General features: G+C 36.2%; 1 protein-coding gene across 1 annotated transcript in view; it reads right to left on the reverse strand.

Annotated features, from left to right (window-relative positions):
• Nucleotides 1-9,875: 9,875 nt before the first annotated feature.
• The window catches only part of RPE65 (retinal pigment epithelium-specific protein 65kDa), a 16,829-nt gene continuing 11,963 nt past the window's right edge, over nucleotides 9,876-14,741 (reverse strand). The window contains exons 11-14 of the mRNA XM_004679108.1: nucleotides 11,498-11,612; nucleotides 11,305-11,399; nucleotides 11,091-11,202; nucleotides 9,876-10,050 (exon numbers count right to left, since the gene is read on the reverse strand). Of these exons, the coding sequence (XP_004679165.1) occupies nucleotides 9,899-10,050; nucleotides 11,091-11,202; nucleotides 11,305-11,399; nucleotides 11,498-11,612 (474 nt within the window). The 3' untranslated portion in view covers nucleotides 9,876-9,898. The remainder of the gene's footprint in view (nucleotides 10,051-11,090; nucleotides 11,203-11,304; nucleotides 11,400-11,497; nucleotides 11,613-14,741) is intronic.

Raw genomic sequence — 14,741 nt, forward strand, 5'->3', positions numbered from 1 at the left:
GAAGGGGTAGTTTTCTCAGGGAGGGAACTGACTAGTCATGAGGAAGACACAGGAAAATCAGGAACAAGGGTCAGGCAAAGACAATGGCTTCAGAGCTGTGCTTTGGCCCTTAAGAAGAAAGGTACCTGTGGGAAGTAGAGGTTTTTGGGAAAGCAGGTCATTTGCTTAGTGAGACTAGTTTTGTTTATAGAAAAACCAAATAAAAATGCACCTCCTCTGTCACACTAGCCACAGTTAAAATATTCAATAGTCACATGTAGCCATAGACTACAGCATTGGACAAAGCAGAATAAAACAATTTATCATCACAGAAAGTTCTTTCAAGCTAGACAATACTAATACCTGGAACACAGTATTGCTCAATAATTATTAGTTGAGTAAACGGATTAAGTAAAGATTATTTGCCTTGCCTACCCTGCATTTTTGTGAAAGTCAAAAGTTCTTAAATAGTAGCACCTGGGCATGTTGAAGAGTTTTCATTTCCAGTATGACTTCCAAACAAACACTTCAGTAGGACCTTTTGTTCTGTGGATTTATAATGAATATTTACTGTGAATGTTTGACTACTAGAAACAGGGCGAGTGTAACATAACTGTATGGCCTTGTTTGTTCTTGGTTTTTCAAATAGGCTCCCTCCACATTTTTGACTTTCAAAACCCCTTAAGACTACTCCTACGACCATTTTGCAAAATGAGACTGGACTAAGGAGTCAAAGTGAAGTACTGTGAAGTGTGTTGGTGTTTGTGTGGGTTTGTGTGGATTTGTTTTTGGGGGGTTGGTGGTTGGTTTTGAGCAGAGCTGGCAATCTAAGGATTTACAATAGTATAAACGTACAGTAACATATTATTTATAATATATAATAAGCGTTTATATTAAATATAAAATTACCATTTATATTGCCATTGTTTCTCAAGCAACTTGAGTAATTGACAAAAGGTTATTTTCAATAACAGAAGTAAAAGTGACTACACTGTTTCTTTGATATTTATCTTTAATTTGCTGATGAAGTTTTTGATTTTTAAAATTTATTGTTAATTGATCTACCCATTACTCTTTTATAAACAGTTACATTATTTGGACCAGTGTCTTACATTTGATGCCAAGTAATGTTTATTTGTGTTATATCAAAAGTCCTATATCAATCTTGGAAGGCAAATACAAGTCTTCCAATTTTTATGGACAAACTTCTAAGAAGAATATTTTGTGTAAGTGGCTTGCTTCACATTACATGTATATAAGGAGTACACAGTACATACCATGATTCTGACTCTCCTTTACACTTTGCTGCCTAATTTACTTGAAAGGGAGATGAAGTCACTGATGACATACTGCACATACAGACATTGATATGCACCTATTGCAATTTCATCTAATATCTTTGTAAGTGGGATGTCTTATTTTACATTTCTTTTATCTTTGTTTAATTTAGATGTAATCAAGAATGGAAAAAAAAGGGGTTTGAAATCAGCTGTGAGTTCTTATCTCTCTTCCACTACTTACTAGATGAGTACAACTGTGCAAATTACTTAACATTTTCATTAAAAAAACAATGAAGCAAATAAGCAAGTAAGGTATATTATCTTACAGGTATATTGTGATGATTATATCTGGAAGTCTAGGAGCAGTAGCTCTTTATAGATAGCCATTCTCCATTAGAACAAAAATGTGAATGAAACATCTAAGGTATTGTTTAGGTAGTTCACATGCTTTCATAAGCTTTTATGGAGCAAATGTATAGGGTAAGTTAAAACCTATTGAATTCAGAGCCTCCCTTATGGTGTAGGGGTCAAAGTCTCAGTGTTATCAAGCTATCACCAGCCACTGCAGCATGAGTCTGATCCTCTGCCAGGGAGCTACCCACATGGAGCAGCAGATCTCCTCTGTCTCACCCCCTGCTCCCTTCAGCAGTGTTTTTGAGTAGACCCTCCTGTTCTGTTCTCCACTCTGTTTCTGGTGAATCCTCTCACTACCCACCCCACACCTCTGGCCTATCTGTATGCATAAATAAATGAAAACAAATATATATACATATATATTAAAAAACCCTATTGAAATCAATAAGTATTATTAAGCACCTGACATGTACTGTGAAGGCTCCTTAGCAAGCAGTCCCTGTGTTCTTGTCCTCTGAGGTTTTAAGTATAATCCATCCATTAGAGAATAAGTACTATTTATTGAAAATGTAAGTTAAGCAGTCTGTCAGGAATGACATAAAAAAAAATAAGATATGGTAAGATGTGGTCTCTCCCTTTGAGGTATTTACTTTTTAGAGAAGGAAACAAGGTATTTACCATTATCATTCTCATTTAATAAAAAAAAAAGGTATTAAATAAGCTATCAAATTTCACAAAGATTTCTATCTGGATAAATGTGGGTTCTGTCCTATATCTGTCAAACTCAGTGGTTCTTTCTGCTGCATAGGAGAAAATCTGATATGATGCTAAAACAACTATTCCACCATGAATACTCTGCTGCAACCAACACACTTATTCAGTTCCAGATATGGCACTTGACCCTTTCAATCCTTTCTCTCCTTGAGTCCAGTAAACATGTAAAATGATACTCATAATGGTCCCCTTCTAAGGATAGGTACCAGACCTAGGTCAAAATTATAAAAGTCAGAATTTAAACCCATGTCTATATCCAAACGTTGCCTCTTTACCATTGCTACAAGCAAAACTGGTCTCCTCTTTGACCACCGCTCACATATGAAGAAAAAACTACCTCACATTCTGTAATTTAGTGTGATTAATGACTTCTCTCATGTTTCAGAGTATCATTCCTTCCAGTAACTAATGAAAGTTTTTTTTTTCTTTTTTAGCTACTATGTAAGGAACTGAAATTTTGTAGCTGGTCATTTAAAAAAATATATGATCAAAATTCAGATGCCAGTAGAGAAATATTCATTTCCTATATATGATTAAACAATGTGTCTATATTCTTCTTTATTCCATGGAAATGTGAATGTTGAACAAAGATTTGTTAAGTATAGGACATATGTTAAAAAGTTTCATCTGGGCCCTCCCTGGTGGCCCAGTGAGTTAAAGCACAGCACTAAGAAGCTAAAGCCACTTCTGCACGAGTTAGATCCCGGCCTGGCCCTGAGGGATCCCACATGGCGAGGCAGACCTCTCTTGACCCGCCCACTGCTCCCCTCAGCAGTGTGCTTCAACAATCTGCCTGTTCTGCTCCCCACTCTGTCTCTGGTGAATTCTCTTACCGCCCCTGCACCTCTGGCCAGTACCCAAGTTCTGTATGCATAAAAAAATAAATCTTAAAAAAAAAAGTTTCATGTATTGTTTTCTGTTAAAAATCAACTACTTGGTAAAAATTCCAACAATAATGAACATGAGAATAAGCTGAAACTGTCCTAACATATACAAGTAACTGAATTCATAGTTGAAGAATCAGTAATGCTTTCCCCCCTTCTAGCAGATGAAACTGAAAACTTACTGAAGGATCTCCAGATTGGTAAATAGGTCCATTACTTTTTCTCTGCAATGAACACTGTTTATCCTACTCAGTAATGTGAGGTAAATACTAACACTGGCTTCGCTTGCTTTAAAAAAAAAAAAAAATACAGCTCCTCAGTTTGCTAACCAGTTTTCAAGAGCTTAATAATCACAAGTGGCTCATGCATACCACACGGAACAAGGGAGGTATAGAACATTTCCATCCTGCAGGAAGTTCTATTGGCACTATTAAAATAGAGTACAATTTCTTAATCTCAACATTTCAAATAATCTTTCTGTATTATAGATTTTTGTAATACCAGCTTAATAACCTGAGGTGAAATAGGTGATACAGCTTAATTAACACTATACATAATTATTAAAAAATATATAAAAAGTAAATGGCAAATTCTAATACAATAATATGGATTTCAATAGTAAATACAGGACTAAGCCTCCACTAGGACACATTAGTGCCTCGCTCGATACTCACACCTTTATGCAGAATCAGCACGAACGCAACAAACAATGTAAATAAATACAAACTCACATAAATTTGCTGTATTGGACACAAAGTTGTTTGGTCACCCTTGACAGAATTATATGAGATTACCAACAATCAAAATTTCAGAACTATAAAGGGCGAGTTTCTCTTATTACAAATAGTTATTCCTGGGAATTTCTGTGACTTACATCAAAAGAAAAAAACACTAGGTTTACGTTTAAATTGAAGTACGTTTTAGGTTCTTTTCCCACCCCCACCCCTCCCCTCACTTACCTCGTGTCTGGCAGGATACATTTAGCTCTATTTTTCAAAAGTTTACTTTAAGACATTTTCAGGACAGGCCTATAATAAATAGTACTTGCTTTTGCTCACTGATAGATGTTTGAGGAAGGGTTTCAGTTTTACGACTAAAGACGGAAAGTGAAGCTAGCCGCCAACGCGGTTGCCGTCATTTGTCGTAAAGCCGCCTGGTGGCAGAGCGCAGGCGGTACTGTGAGCTGCAACATAGAAGGGCTTTCTTTATACAATGTGTTTATCATACCATTTCTGCTAGTGCTACTTTAGGTTTATGTTATTTGGTATGATTGGTAGGTTATGGCGGGGGGGGGGCGTCTGGTTATGCAAACATTTTTCTATATAAATTCATGGTAATTACTCTGTCTCCTGACTTTTCTTACAAAAGGTTTCAGAGAAAACCTCTACTTTTAGGTTATGGGGTGAGGGAGAACTTGTATTTGAAGTTGTGAAGAGTACAGAGATAATTCTTATCTGGTCAAATTGTCCCCTGTAATGAAATTACAGGAACACTGACATCTCTGGATGGGTTTAAGATGTTTTTAGTGGATCTCCTTTTCTGTTTTCTGGATGAGCCAATGTGCTCATATCCGGAATTTCTGTGGTTATTTCTCCCTCATGGAGACCCACTGTTCTAGAGTGTGTGTGTTTGTGTAAGTGTGTTTTGAACTTTGCGTCCATAAGTGTTTAGGAAACTGCTGGGTTCCAGCGAAAGGTGTAACAGCTCTGGAGTAGATCAACTATGAAAATTGTGGTTATAACTACAATGAGAAAGGCTGATGTAACTACAAGTTAATTTACTTCTCCTTACAAGAGATTTTTAAATTCTAACCTTTCCTTAGATCATAGGAAGAAGCTAGGATTTGTCATACATTGAAAATACAGCAAAATATTAAAGGCAATTTTTGTGACAAAAGAATAGCAAATGGAGGCTGAGTTTATGTTAATTAAGACTGATGTGGATCACATAAATGTCTCATACATTTGGTCTTTGGAAAGGAGCAAATGAATATTTAAGATCAAGAAACTTAATATTTAAATTTTTCTGTGAGATTTTCCTTCATAGGTACAAAAAGCAACATGGTGTTTATTCTTTTTTTTTTTTTTCACTCATTCAACAAATGTGGAAGTACTTATTAAGTAGTAGGCACTGCCGATGACTAAAACATAAATACAAATGAGGTATGGATCTTGCTCTCAAGGAGTTTTTATAGTTTAGTGAAGAAGATAGATGCAAACTGTTATCAAAAAGCATGCAAGAACATAAACAAAGTTTATGAGGTGTAAGGAAACAAAGGGAAGATTCATCCAATGAGAATATATGAATATATGTGCATGTGTATGGATAGCAAGGTTGCATAAGATACACATGCCCTTTTGAAGGTGGTGATAGTTACGCTGAGTTTTAAAGGGTGGGTAGAAATAACCATGGAAATGCATAGGGATGGCTGTTCCAGTGAGGGGGTGCAGACTGAGCAAAAGCAAAGAGGCAAACCAAAACATGATTAGTAAGGGAAACTGAAAGAATTGTGATGTCAATGAAAGAACTGTGATGTCAATGAAACAAACTTTGAGAGAGAAGATTGCAGTGTGAGTCTAGGCTGACATTAAGAATGTTTGGAATTTCCGAGGGCAATAAGAAAGTCCAAATATTTTTGAGTGTAGAATCACTTGGGGAGATCTAAAATTTGCCTGTGATGTGAGAGCAAAATGTAACTTGAAAGGGGGGCAAAGTTAGAGTGAAGTTAAAGCATTTTCATTTACTACGAAGTAAACATGGACATGGATTTTGGGCTAGTTGTTTAAATAAAAGTTTATCCACTATTATAACAGCTGCTTGATTTCTTGAACATAAACTAAAGGAAAATTTAGCTCACAAAAATGTTCCATGGTCCATAAATTTCTATCTTTCTGATTCCCACCAACAACTTTTTAGATCAGATGCTTAAGAAAATTTTTAGTATATACGTAAAAAAGACTTTAGTATAAATACCATTCTTTAAAAAAAATAATCCAGGCCCTCCCTGGTGGTGCAGCGGGTTAAAGCGCAGCACCTTATAAGAATCGAAAGTACTTCCGCATGAGTTCGATCCCTGCCTGCCCCTGAGGTGATCACATAGCGTGGCAGATCTCTCCTGACCCGCCCGCTGCTCTCCTCAGTAGTGTACTTCGTTGATCTGCCTGTTCTGACCCCCTACTCTGTCTCTGGTGAATCCTCTCACTGCCCCTGCACCTCTGGCCTGTACCCCAGTTCTGTATGAATAAATAAATTTTTAAAAAAGTTATTTAAAAAAAATAATAATCCAAATGCTGTTCTAGTTTAAAAACAATTTAAACAAATGACTTTATTTTTTCCAAAATCGTACTTAATCTTCTTAAAATCAACGTGTTGATATATTTATGAGAATGTTAATTATATTTCTAAGTTATTAAATTTTAAACAACGTATCCCTATTTTAATATTAGCATTAATTGTTGAAAAATGTCAATTTAACATTTGGTAAGGATTAAAAAAAAGTTAAAATTATGTAATCACTCCCTAATTTTCAATGTTGGGTGCATTAATGTTAATGAAGTCTCTCTGAGAGCAAGTTGAAACTATAAAAGTCCTACCAATTTATTTGATTATCCCCACTCCTGATAGAGCTACACTGAATCTCAGTTCCACTATTGAGCTATCTTACAATAGTAGTATTTAATTTCCTTTCTTATAAAATATATCTCTGTATATGCATATAATTATAAATATATACTTATATAAAAGTATAAATGATACATTATCATTTAATCCTGACCTCACAGGAGCCTGGGCTTGAAGGTGACAGTTTGGCTTGGTATCTGGGACCATGCCTTTCAGCTTGGATTGGGGCCACAGGTGCAGGGGACTCTTGGGAACCAAGTTTCAAGATTATACTCATTCTTCTCCAACTTGTTTTTCCTGTAGTCCTAATCATCTGAAGGATTCAAAGTACCTCTGTACTATGTCATGACTCCAGTTAACATCAAAATAAAAGAGGAGGGAAGGGAATTTACTTTGGTGTGTTTGATCAAGGTTAAGACAGGAAACAAATCAGCATTCCAATTTTCGTGCTCTAAACACTTGCTTTTTTGCTACCCTTCCAGAGTCAGAGTTTCTACAAATAGTGATATTACTATGCTCCAGGATGGCTACAGTAGCCTGTGCAACTGTACCCAAGATAACTTTGGTCATTAGTGGTTGCTTTGACAGTGAAAGCTGTGTCATGGTAGGATGTGAGATAATTTGAATACTGGATCATTTGAGTTTTATTTATTTCCGAAGCACTATACAATATAGAAACAATTCCAAGTGGTGCTTGATCCTATGGATAGTCCAAAAAAAAAAGACAGAAATATTAATTTCAACCTCTTCTCTGGTAGCAGCCTGTAGTCCATACCCCAGAACTACTTTTGGCAATCAAAGGTAAAAGAGGGTAGAGTTTTAACAACATTATTATCAGAGAGAATAAAGCGATGTCGAATAAAAAAGCAAATAACAAACAAGGAGAATCCTAGATTCTGATCTAATCCTGGGACTGTAAGTAAATCAGTGGTGTTGGGGAAAGTCATTACATTTTCTTTCAAGTTTGAAATATCAACTATATGTGATTGAATTAAAAATCTGGAGCCAAACTGCCTTGGTACAAATTCTGTTTTTGTTTCAGTTTTCTTATTTGTACTTATTTAATTTTACTGCATTTTCTCATAAACTTATAATATTTAGGCAAATAGTTAATGCATGGAAAATGCCTGAAAGAGTGCCTAGCATATAGAAAGTGACTGAGTGAGATGACTCCTACATTATGCTGCCTTAATGAATACTGTATATTTACTTTACAATTTTTCTTTTTCTGTAATTTTATATCTTATTTGAAAAGTATATTTTAATGAGTATAATTTAAAAAAGTGACTTTTATCTAAGTAAAAAAAAATCCAAGTAAATGCATCAAGCAACCCTGATCAGTCCAGTTTCAAGCTATTTTTATTTACTCAAGCACAATGCTAATTTGAAAGAAAATGATATACAATATTTTTATGCATAAAATAGATACCTAGGATTAAGTTATAGAATAAGATTTTGTTAATCTCCATTTTAATAAGATGTAGCACAGGAAAGAATAACTTTTTTTTTTAAGATTTATTTATTTATGTTTGCAGAACTGGAGTACAGGCCAGAGGTGTGGTGGGTGAATGGATTCACCAGAGACAGAGTGGGGAGCAGAACAGGCAGATGTACTGAAATACATTGCTGAGGGGAGCAGCGGGTGGCTCAGGAGAGGTCTGCCATGCCATGTGGGTCAGCTCCCTGGTGGGGGATCGAACTCATGCTGCAGTGGCTTCGGACAGCTTCATAATGGGGTGCTTTGACCCACTAAGCCACCAAAGAGCCCTGAAAAAATGACTTTTAAAGTAAGAGTAGTAATCAATTCTATAATTTTAAATAGAAATGTATTTGTAATTATTTTATGCTGTTTTTTCAGAAAATTACAGTCACTCTTACACATAATTGCTTTGATGTTATGTAAGCTTTTAATAGCTAATTTAATCTCTGAGATGTCATTTGGTTGGGAGTCTTAAGTTGATTAGAGATAAGTTTCCTCTTTGTGAAATCAGAAATGGTAGTAATTGCTGATATGAAATGGAAATATTAAAGTTCATAAAGCTTGACAATCTCTGAGAAGTAACATATATACATATGATTATCATAGTAAATCTTATATAATAGTCCCCAGATTGAAAAGTTTGGTTTGACACTTAGCAATTAAGTCTCCTTGCGTGATACTGCCTTGAGTCGTCAAAGTCAAATACAAATCAGTGTATAGGACTTTTAAATGTTGAAAAATAATTGAAGCAGATAGTTACCTAAAATATACTTTTATAACAGGAGTAAAAAGTTTAATAAAGCCACATTCACTTTCTACTTGATTGTAAATATAGAGAGATTTTACTTATAATCTGTCTGTCTCTAAGAGAAAGTCTGATTATCTAACTATGTACTTTTTTTTTTAAGGGACTAATTTACTCAACTCTGTACTTTCTTTAAAATACTGAGTCCTGGGGTCCTCCCTGGTGGTGCAGCGGGTTAAAGCACAGCACTAAGAAGCTTAAGCCATTTCTGCATGAGTTCGATCCCGCCTGCCCTGGAGGAGATCCACATGGCACAACAGACCTCTCACCCTCTGCCTCTGGCCGGTACCCCAGTTCTGTATGAATAAATAAATAAATCTTAAAAAAAAAATTGCTGAGTCCTCCCTGGTGGTGCAAAAGGTAGCACTATGAAGCTATCCGCAGCCACTGTGGCACAAGTTCCATCCCCAGTCAGGGAGGTGAATCACATAGTACAGCAGACCTCTCCTGTCTTGCAAGCTGCTCCCCTCAGTGGTGTGTTTCAGTCAATCTGCTTGTTCAGTTCCCCATTCTGTCTCTGGTGAATCCTCTCACCTCCTTTACCTCTGGCCTGTATCCTAGTTCTTGTATGCATAAGTAAGTACATTTTAAAAAATGCTGCAGAATTGTGATCTCTGTAATTTAAAACTATGTAATACAACAGGCTGAGATTGGGGAGAATTTGATTATAGATCTGTTTTTCTTGGTTTTATCACTAGAAACATATCATACTAAAATGTGCTCAGGATTTTTTAAACAACCCATGAAAGGTGACAGGGATGTTAATCTCCACTTCAGCTCTGGCAACTTCACTCAAATCCTTGGCATTAAGAATTAGAAGATAAGCAGGCTTTTGTCCTGCTCCAGGGCTTACCACCACACTCAGAACCACACCTGTTAATCAGAAGGAAATTAGGGAACATTGAGAAGAGTGTCAAAGACTAAACATTAAATGTCATTGAAGTAAAATAGGCATAACAAAAACCAAAGTAAACCAAATTAAACCATATAAATTGATGGTTGTTTTGACTCTTCCACTACCTGGTTGGGTAGCCATCCTATAAGGTTCTTTTAAACTCTTTGTGTCCCTAAGACTGAATTCTTGTCCACTGTTATATTCCAATAGTCTACTACAGTGACTAGAACATAGCAGGTGTTCATTAAATTTGACGGAATGAATAGATGTGTTTTTATTAGTAACATAAGATTTAACACCTGTTCTGTCTACTGTAAAAAAATTGAAAACAATAATGTATTATTTCTAAATAGCAGATTGCTTCCTTCAAATAAAATAAGAAAAGCTTTTTGCAGTTTTGACTTTAAGGGATGTTTATGTAAAATTATTTAATATGAAATGACTTTACAATGCCTTATTTTATTCATTTCTCCGTGGCTATTATATTTTAATCCCAGAGAGTGGAGTCTACTTCCCTACCCCATTTTATCAGTAGTTAACTAAGACTAATGTGTTATAATTGAGTTGCTGTACTATAGGAAGTAGGTCTGGATCTCTTTCCAACCATAGCTAACTAAAAGTAAACACCAAACACAGAGTTATAAAGCTGTATTCTCATTTTCTTTCACCTGTTAGAATACTCAATTTTCTACCTTAGAACTCCAAGTTTTTTCAGAAATGAATATAAGTCGGGAAAGGCAAAAACCTATACTCCATGTTGCTATTTCTTTCTCCTCTCTGTCATCTAGAGCAGGCAGTGATATCCTGTTATGACAGCAGATGGTACATTACCATTTTTTCCAGAGACCTGACCACAAGATGAAATACATTTGCAACAGGTTTAAATTCCTTAGTGTTATCGCATTCCATGGTATTAAGGATCATTTCTGAATAATCAGTGTGACTCATTTCTTAGTGAATTAACATATAGAATTCCAATAAAAAGACAGTATTCAGATTCAACCATTGTTTTCATTACCATCATCTTCTTCCAGGGCATCTGGGTGAGAAACGAAGATGGGTTCTGATGGGTATGAATCAGGCTCTTGCCATATCCAAATTTCTTTAGTTTTGACATTCAGTTTACAGAGCTGCTTGTAAGAAAAAAAAGTAAATTGCTTAACCAGTATTCTTTACTTGACTGGTATATGACTCAAAGTACTGTTCTAATATTAGTAAGATGGATTAATTACCCTGTCTGGAACAAAATGATTCAAGCCAAGTCCATATGCATATGTGTAAGGTTTCCCACCATACTTCTGGTAATTGATTTGAGGAAACTCAAATGCTACAAAACAGAGTACATGCTTAGGCAAGCTCAGTTAATCTCTTTGAATGCAGTATTTTGTTCTCTTTCATGTGGTATCTTTCTCTAAATCACCTCACCTTGGCGAGGTCCTGAAAAGAGAACCTCAGGTTCCAGCCAGATGGTCTCATCACTGCACAGAACTGCAGTGGCAGTGGTATTGGGGAGAGTGACTAAATTCTTGCCTTTGTCAGCCTAAAAAGAAGATGACAGAAACCTCCATGAGCAGGAAAAAACATCAAACAACCAAAAATGAAGTCTTTCTGAGTTTTGTCTCCTGAGACCTAATTTTTTAAATCAACATATGAGTAACAGTGCTGGGAAATCTCTAGGTGGGGACCTAGAAGTATGATTAAGAAAGCTGTCTGTGTCTTGTCAGTCACTGACTGTGTATCACTAGGGAAGTCACATAACTTCTTAGGCCTCAGTTTTCTCATCTGTAAAAGAAATCATTCCTCAAATAAAATTTATGGCTCTCAAGAAGGGTATCTGATAAAAATTATTTTTTTTACAGAACAATTAAACCAAGGGATCTGTTTGCAATATTCCTCTTTTATAATTAGGGTATATTTTGATGTTCATTGAAAAATAACATAGGACCTCCCTGCTGGCTCAAGGGGATAAAGCATAGCACTATGAAGCTATCACAGTCACTGCAGCATGAGCTTGATCCCCGGCCAGGTAGGTGACCCACATGGCGTGGCCCACATGACCTCTCCAACCCACCTGCTGCTCCCCTCAGCAGTGTTCTTCGATTGACCTGCATGCTCCCCAACTCTGTCTCTGGTGAATTCTCTCACCCCCCCCACCCGCCAACACCTCTGTCTTATACCCCAGCTCTGAATAAATAAATAAATAAATCTTTAAAAATAAAAAAAATAAATAAAAAGAAAAATAACATAGGTTTTCAAAAGGAAAAAATTATATGGAAAGATGACTAGACCAAATGTTCTTTAAGGTCTCTTGTTCTTCATTGTCTCTCAACACACACACATAATTTTTGTGGAATTTTTATGAATGGAATAGATACAATGAGCTCTTTCTAAGAATATATTTATATATTAATAAGTTCATCAAATACTTGAGTAGAGGTACATGGTATATTTCAGAGAATAAAGTTCCTGTTTTTGAGCACCTCAGATTTTAGTCTGGGACATAAACAATAAATATAATTAATAGATGAAGTATGCAGTACAGCAGAAATGTGAGGAGGCAATATAGAGCAGAGTAAGGGAGATCAGAAGGGTGAAGGGTACATGGGGTGAAATGTCAACAGATGGTCAGGGTGGGTGATATCTGAGATAACAAAGGAGAAGAGTATTCGATAGCAAGAACAAATAATATGAAGATCCGAGTTAAGCTAGGAGGACACCAAATGTACTTGAGAAGAGCTAAAGATCCCAGTGTTATTGTCACTGTGTGAGCATGGTGGAGAACAGAAAAGAGGTAGAGGGAAAATGGATTATGTAGAACCTTGTAAGCCATTGTAAAGACTTAGTCTTTTCCTGTGAGTGGAATATGGAGGGATGGGAAGCCATTAGAGGGTTAAACAGAGGAGTGACAAACTGATTTATTTTTAAAAAGATCACTTTGGCTCTCTGTTGGGATTGTTCTCGGCAGTAAGGGAAATACAAGTGCAGGAAGGCCAGCCTGTCTTATAGTAGTATAGTCAGGAGAGAAAAATGGTTTAGACTCAGCTAGTAGTTGCATTAGAGTCAGAGAAGTGAATGTTGAAGTCAAGAGGATTTCCTAAGAGATAGGATAAAGGATGGGAAAGGATCATGAATTAAGAGAGGGATTAGGGTATGACATCAAGTTTTTTGGACTGAACAAGTCAAGGTAGGTATCACAATAGAGATGGAGACTACTAAAAATAGTGTAAATTTTCTGGTAGGGGAGTTTAAAATTTTAGGTGTGTCTTGCTAAACTTGATATGTTTATTGGACATCCAAATGGATACATGGATTTGGCAATCATATATATGGACCTTGAATTAAAAGGAAATTTGAAAATACAAATGTAGAAATGAAAAAATGCACAAAATGAAGAATGATGTAAATATATAGATTTTCTTTAAATAAAAAATACAAATGTAGGTTGATTTAAAGCATGAAATTTTACAAAAGAGTAAATATACAAATAGAAGACAGAATGTAGGGCTGAGTTCTGGTGCCCTCAACATTAAGAGATCTGCTAGGAACAAAATGAAAGTAGTGCAGGTGGGAGTAAAAGGAGTCAAAGAAGGATTTGTAGGAGGGTAAAATAATGGCAAGATGTGAGCGGTCCAATGAAAAGGGGAAGAGAGTGATGATACAGGAGAAGAGGGGGAGGAATTGCTTGATTGATGTCATTGAGTGTGTGAAGAAAGATGGAAGTGACTAGTTCTGTACAGGACGATGTTTAATTCAGTATGAGTACAGATGCTAGTGGGTGGGTAAATGTGGTAGAAAGAAGCTATGTTCTTTTCTGACTCCTTTCATTTGTTTCAGTGAAACAGGAAGCAAAGCCAACAGCTGAGTATGAGTGTGAAGGTGGGAGGTGTTAGAAATTTTAAAAGAAGAAGGTGTGAAATATTTAACTCGGAAAGTGGGAGAGTAAATGAAGTTGGGAAATGTAGCCCTAAGGTTTGCGGCCATGAATTTAAAAATGGGCCAATTAACATGACTGAGTGCTTTCAGCACTTAATTTCAGCCTCAGAGGTAGAAGTATGGAGTGGGTAGCGAGCTGAATTTAACTAGGACTGTGATTTTGACAAATGAGTTTGACAAAGTAAGAAGGAGAGGAGAGAAATGAGAATCTATACCTGAGGTGATTACAATTATTAACCATGGAACTTTAATTGAGAAAGGAGGGAAGATAAGTCTTCAAGGGGGTGAGGGAGGAATGGTGAAATGGTAGTAGATTTAATAGATTGGAGGTCCCTAGTGGGTATCATGGTAGGGGAAACAATCTTGAAAGTTAACAATCAGACTGAAACTAAAAAGGAAGAGGCACAGTTAGAGATAATGACAAGGTCAAGGATATGACCATTGGGAAAAATTAGCTCAGCTAATTGAAAACTAGACCAATGGGAGAGGTCGAGGTACTGAGAGGAGAGGCTTTTGGATGAATCACCTGTGATGTATGCATAAATAAATAATCTTAAAAAAATTAATAGTTAAATAAGGTAGAATATCAAAATAATTTTTTTTAAAGATTTATTTATTATTTGCATACAGAACTGGGGTACAGGCCAGAGGCTCATGGGCGGCGAGAGGCTTCACCAGAGACAGAGTGGGGAGCAGAACAGGCAGATCGACAAAGTACACTGCTGAGGGGAGCAGC

Source organism: Condylura cristata, unplaced genomic scaffold, assembly GCF_000260355.1.
Source record: "Condylura cristata isolate star-nosed mole 26May11 unplaced genomic scaffold, ConCri1.0 scaffold00008, whole genome shotgun sequence".
NCBI classification, from domain to species: Eukaryota; Metazoa; Chordata; class Mammalia; order Eulipotyphla; family Talpidae; genus Condylura; species Condylura cristata.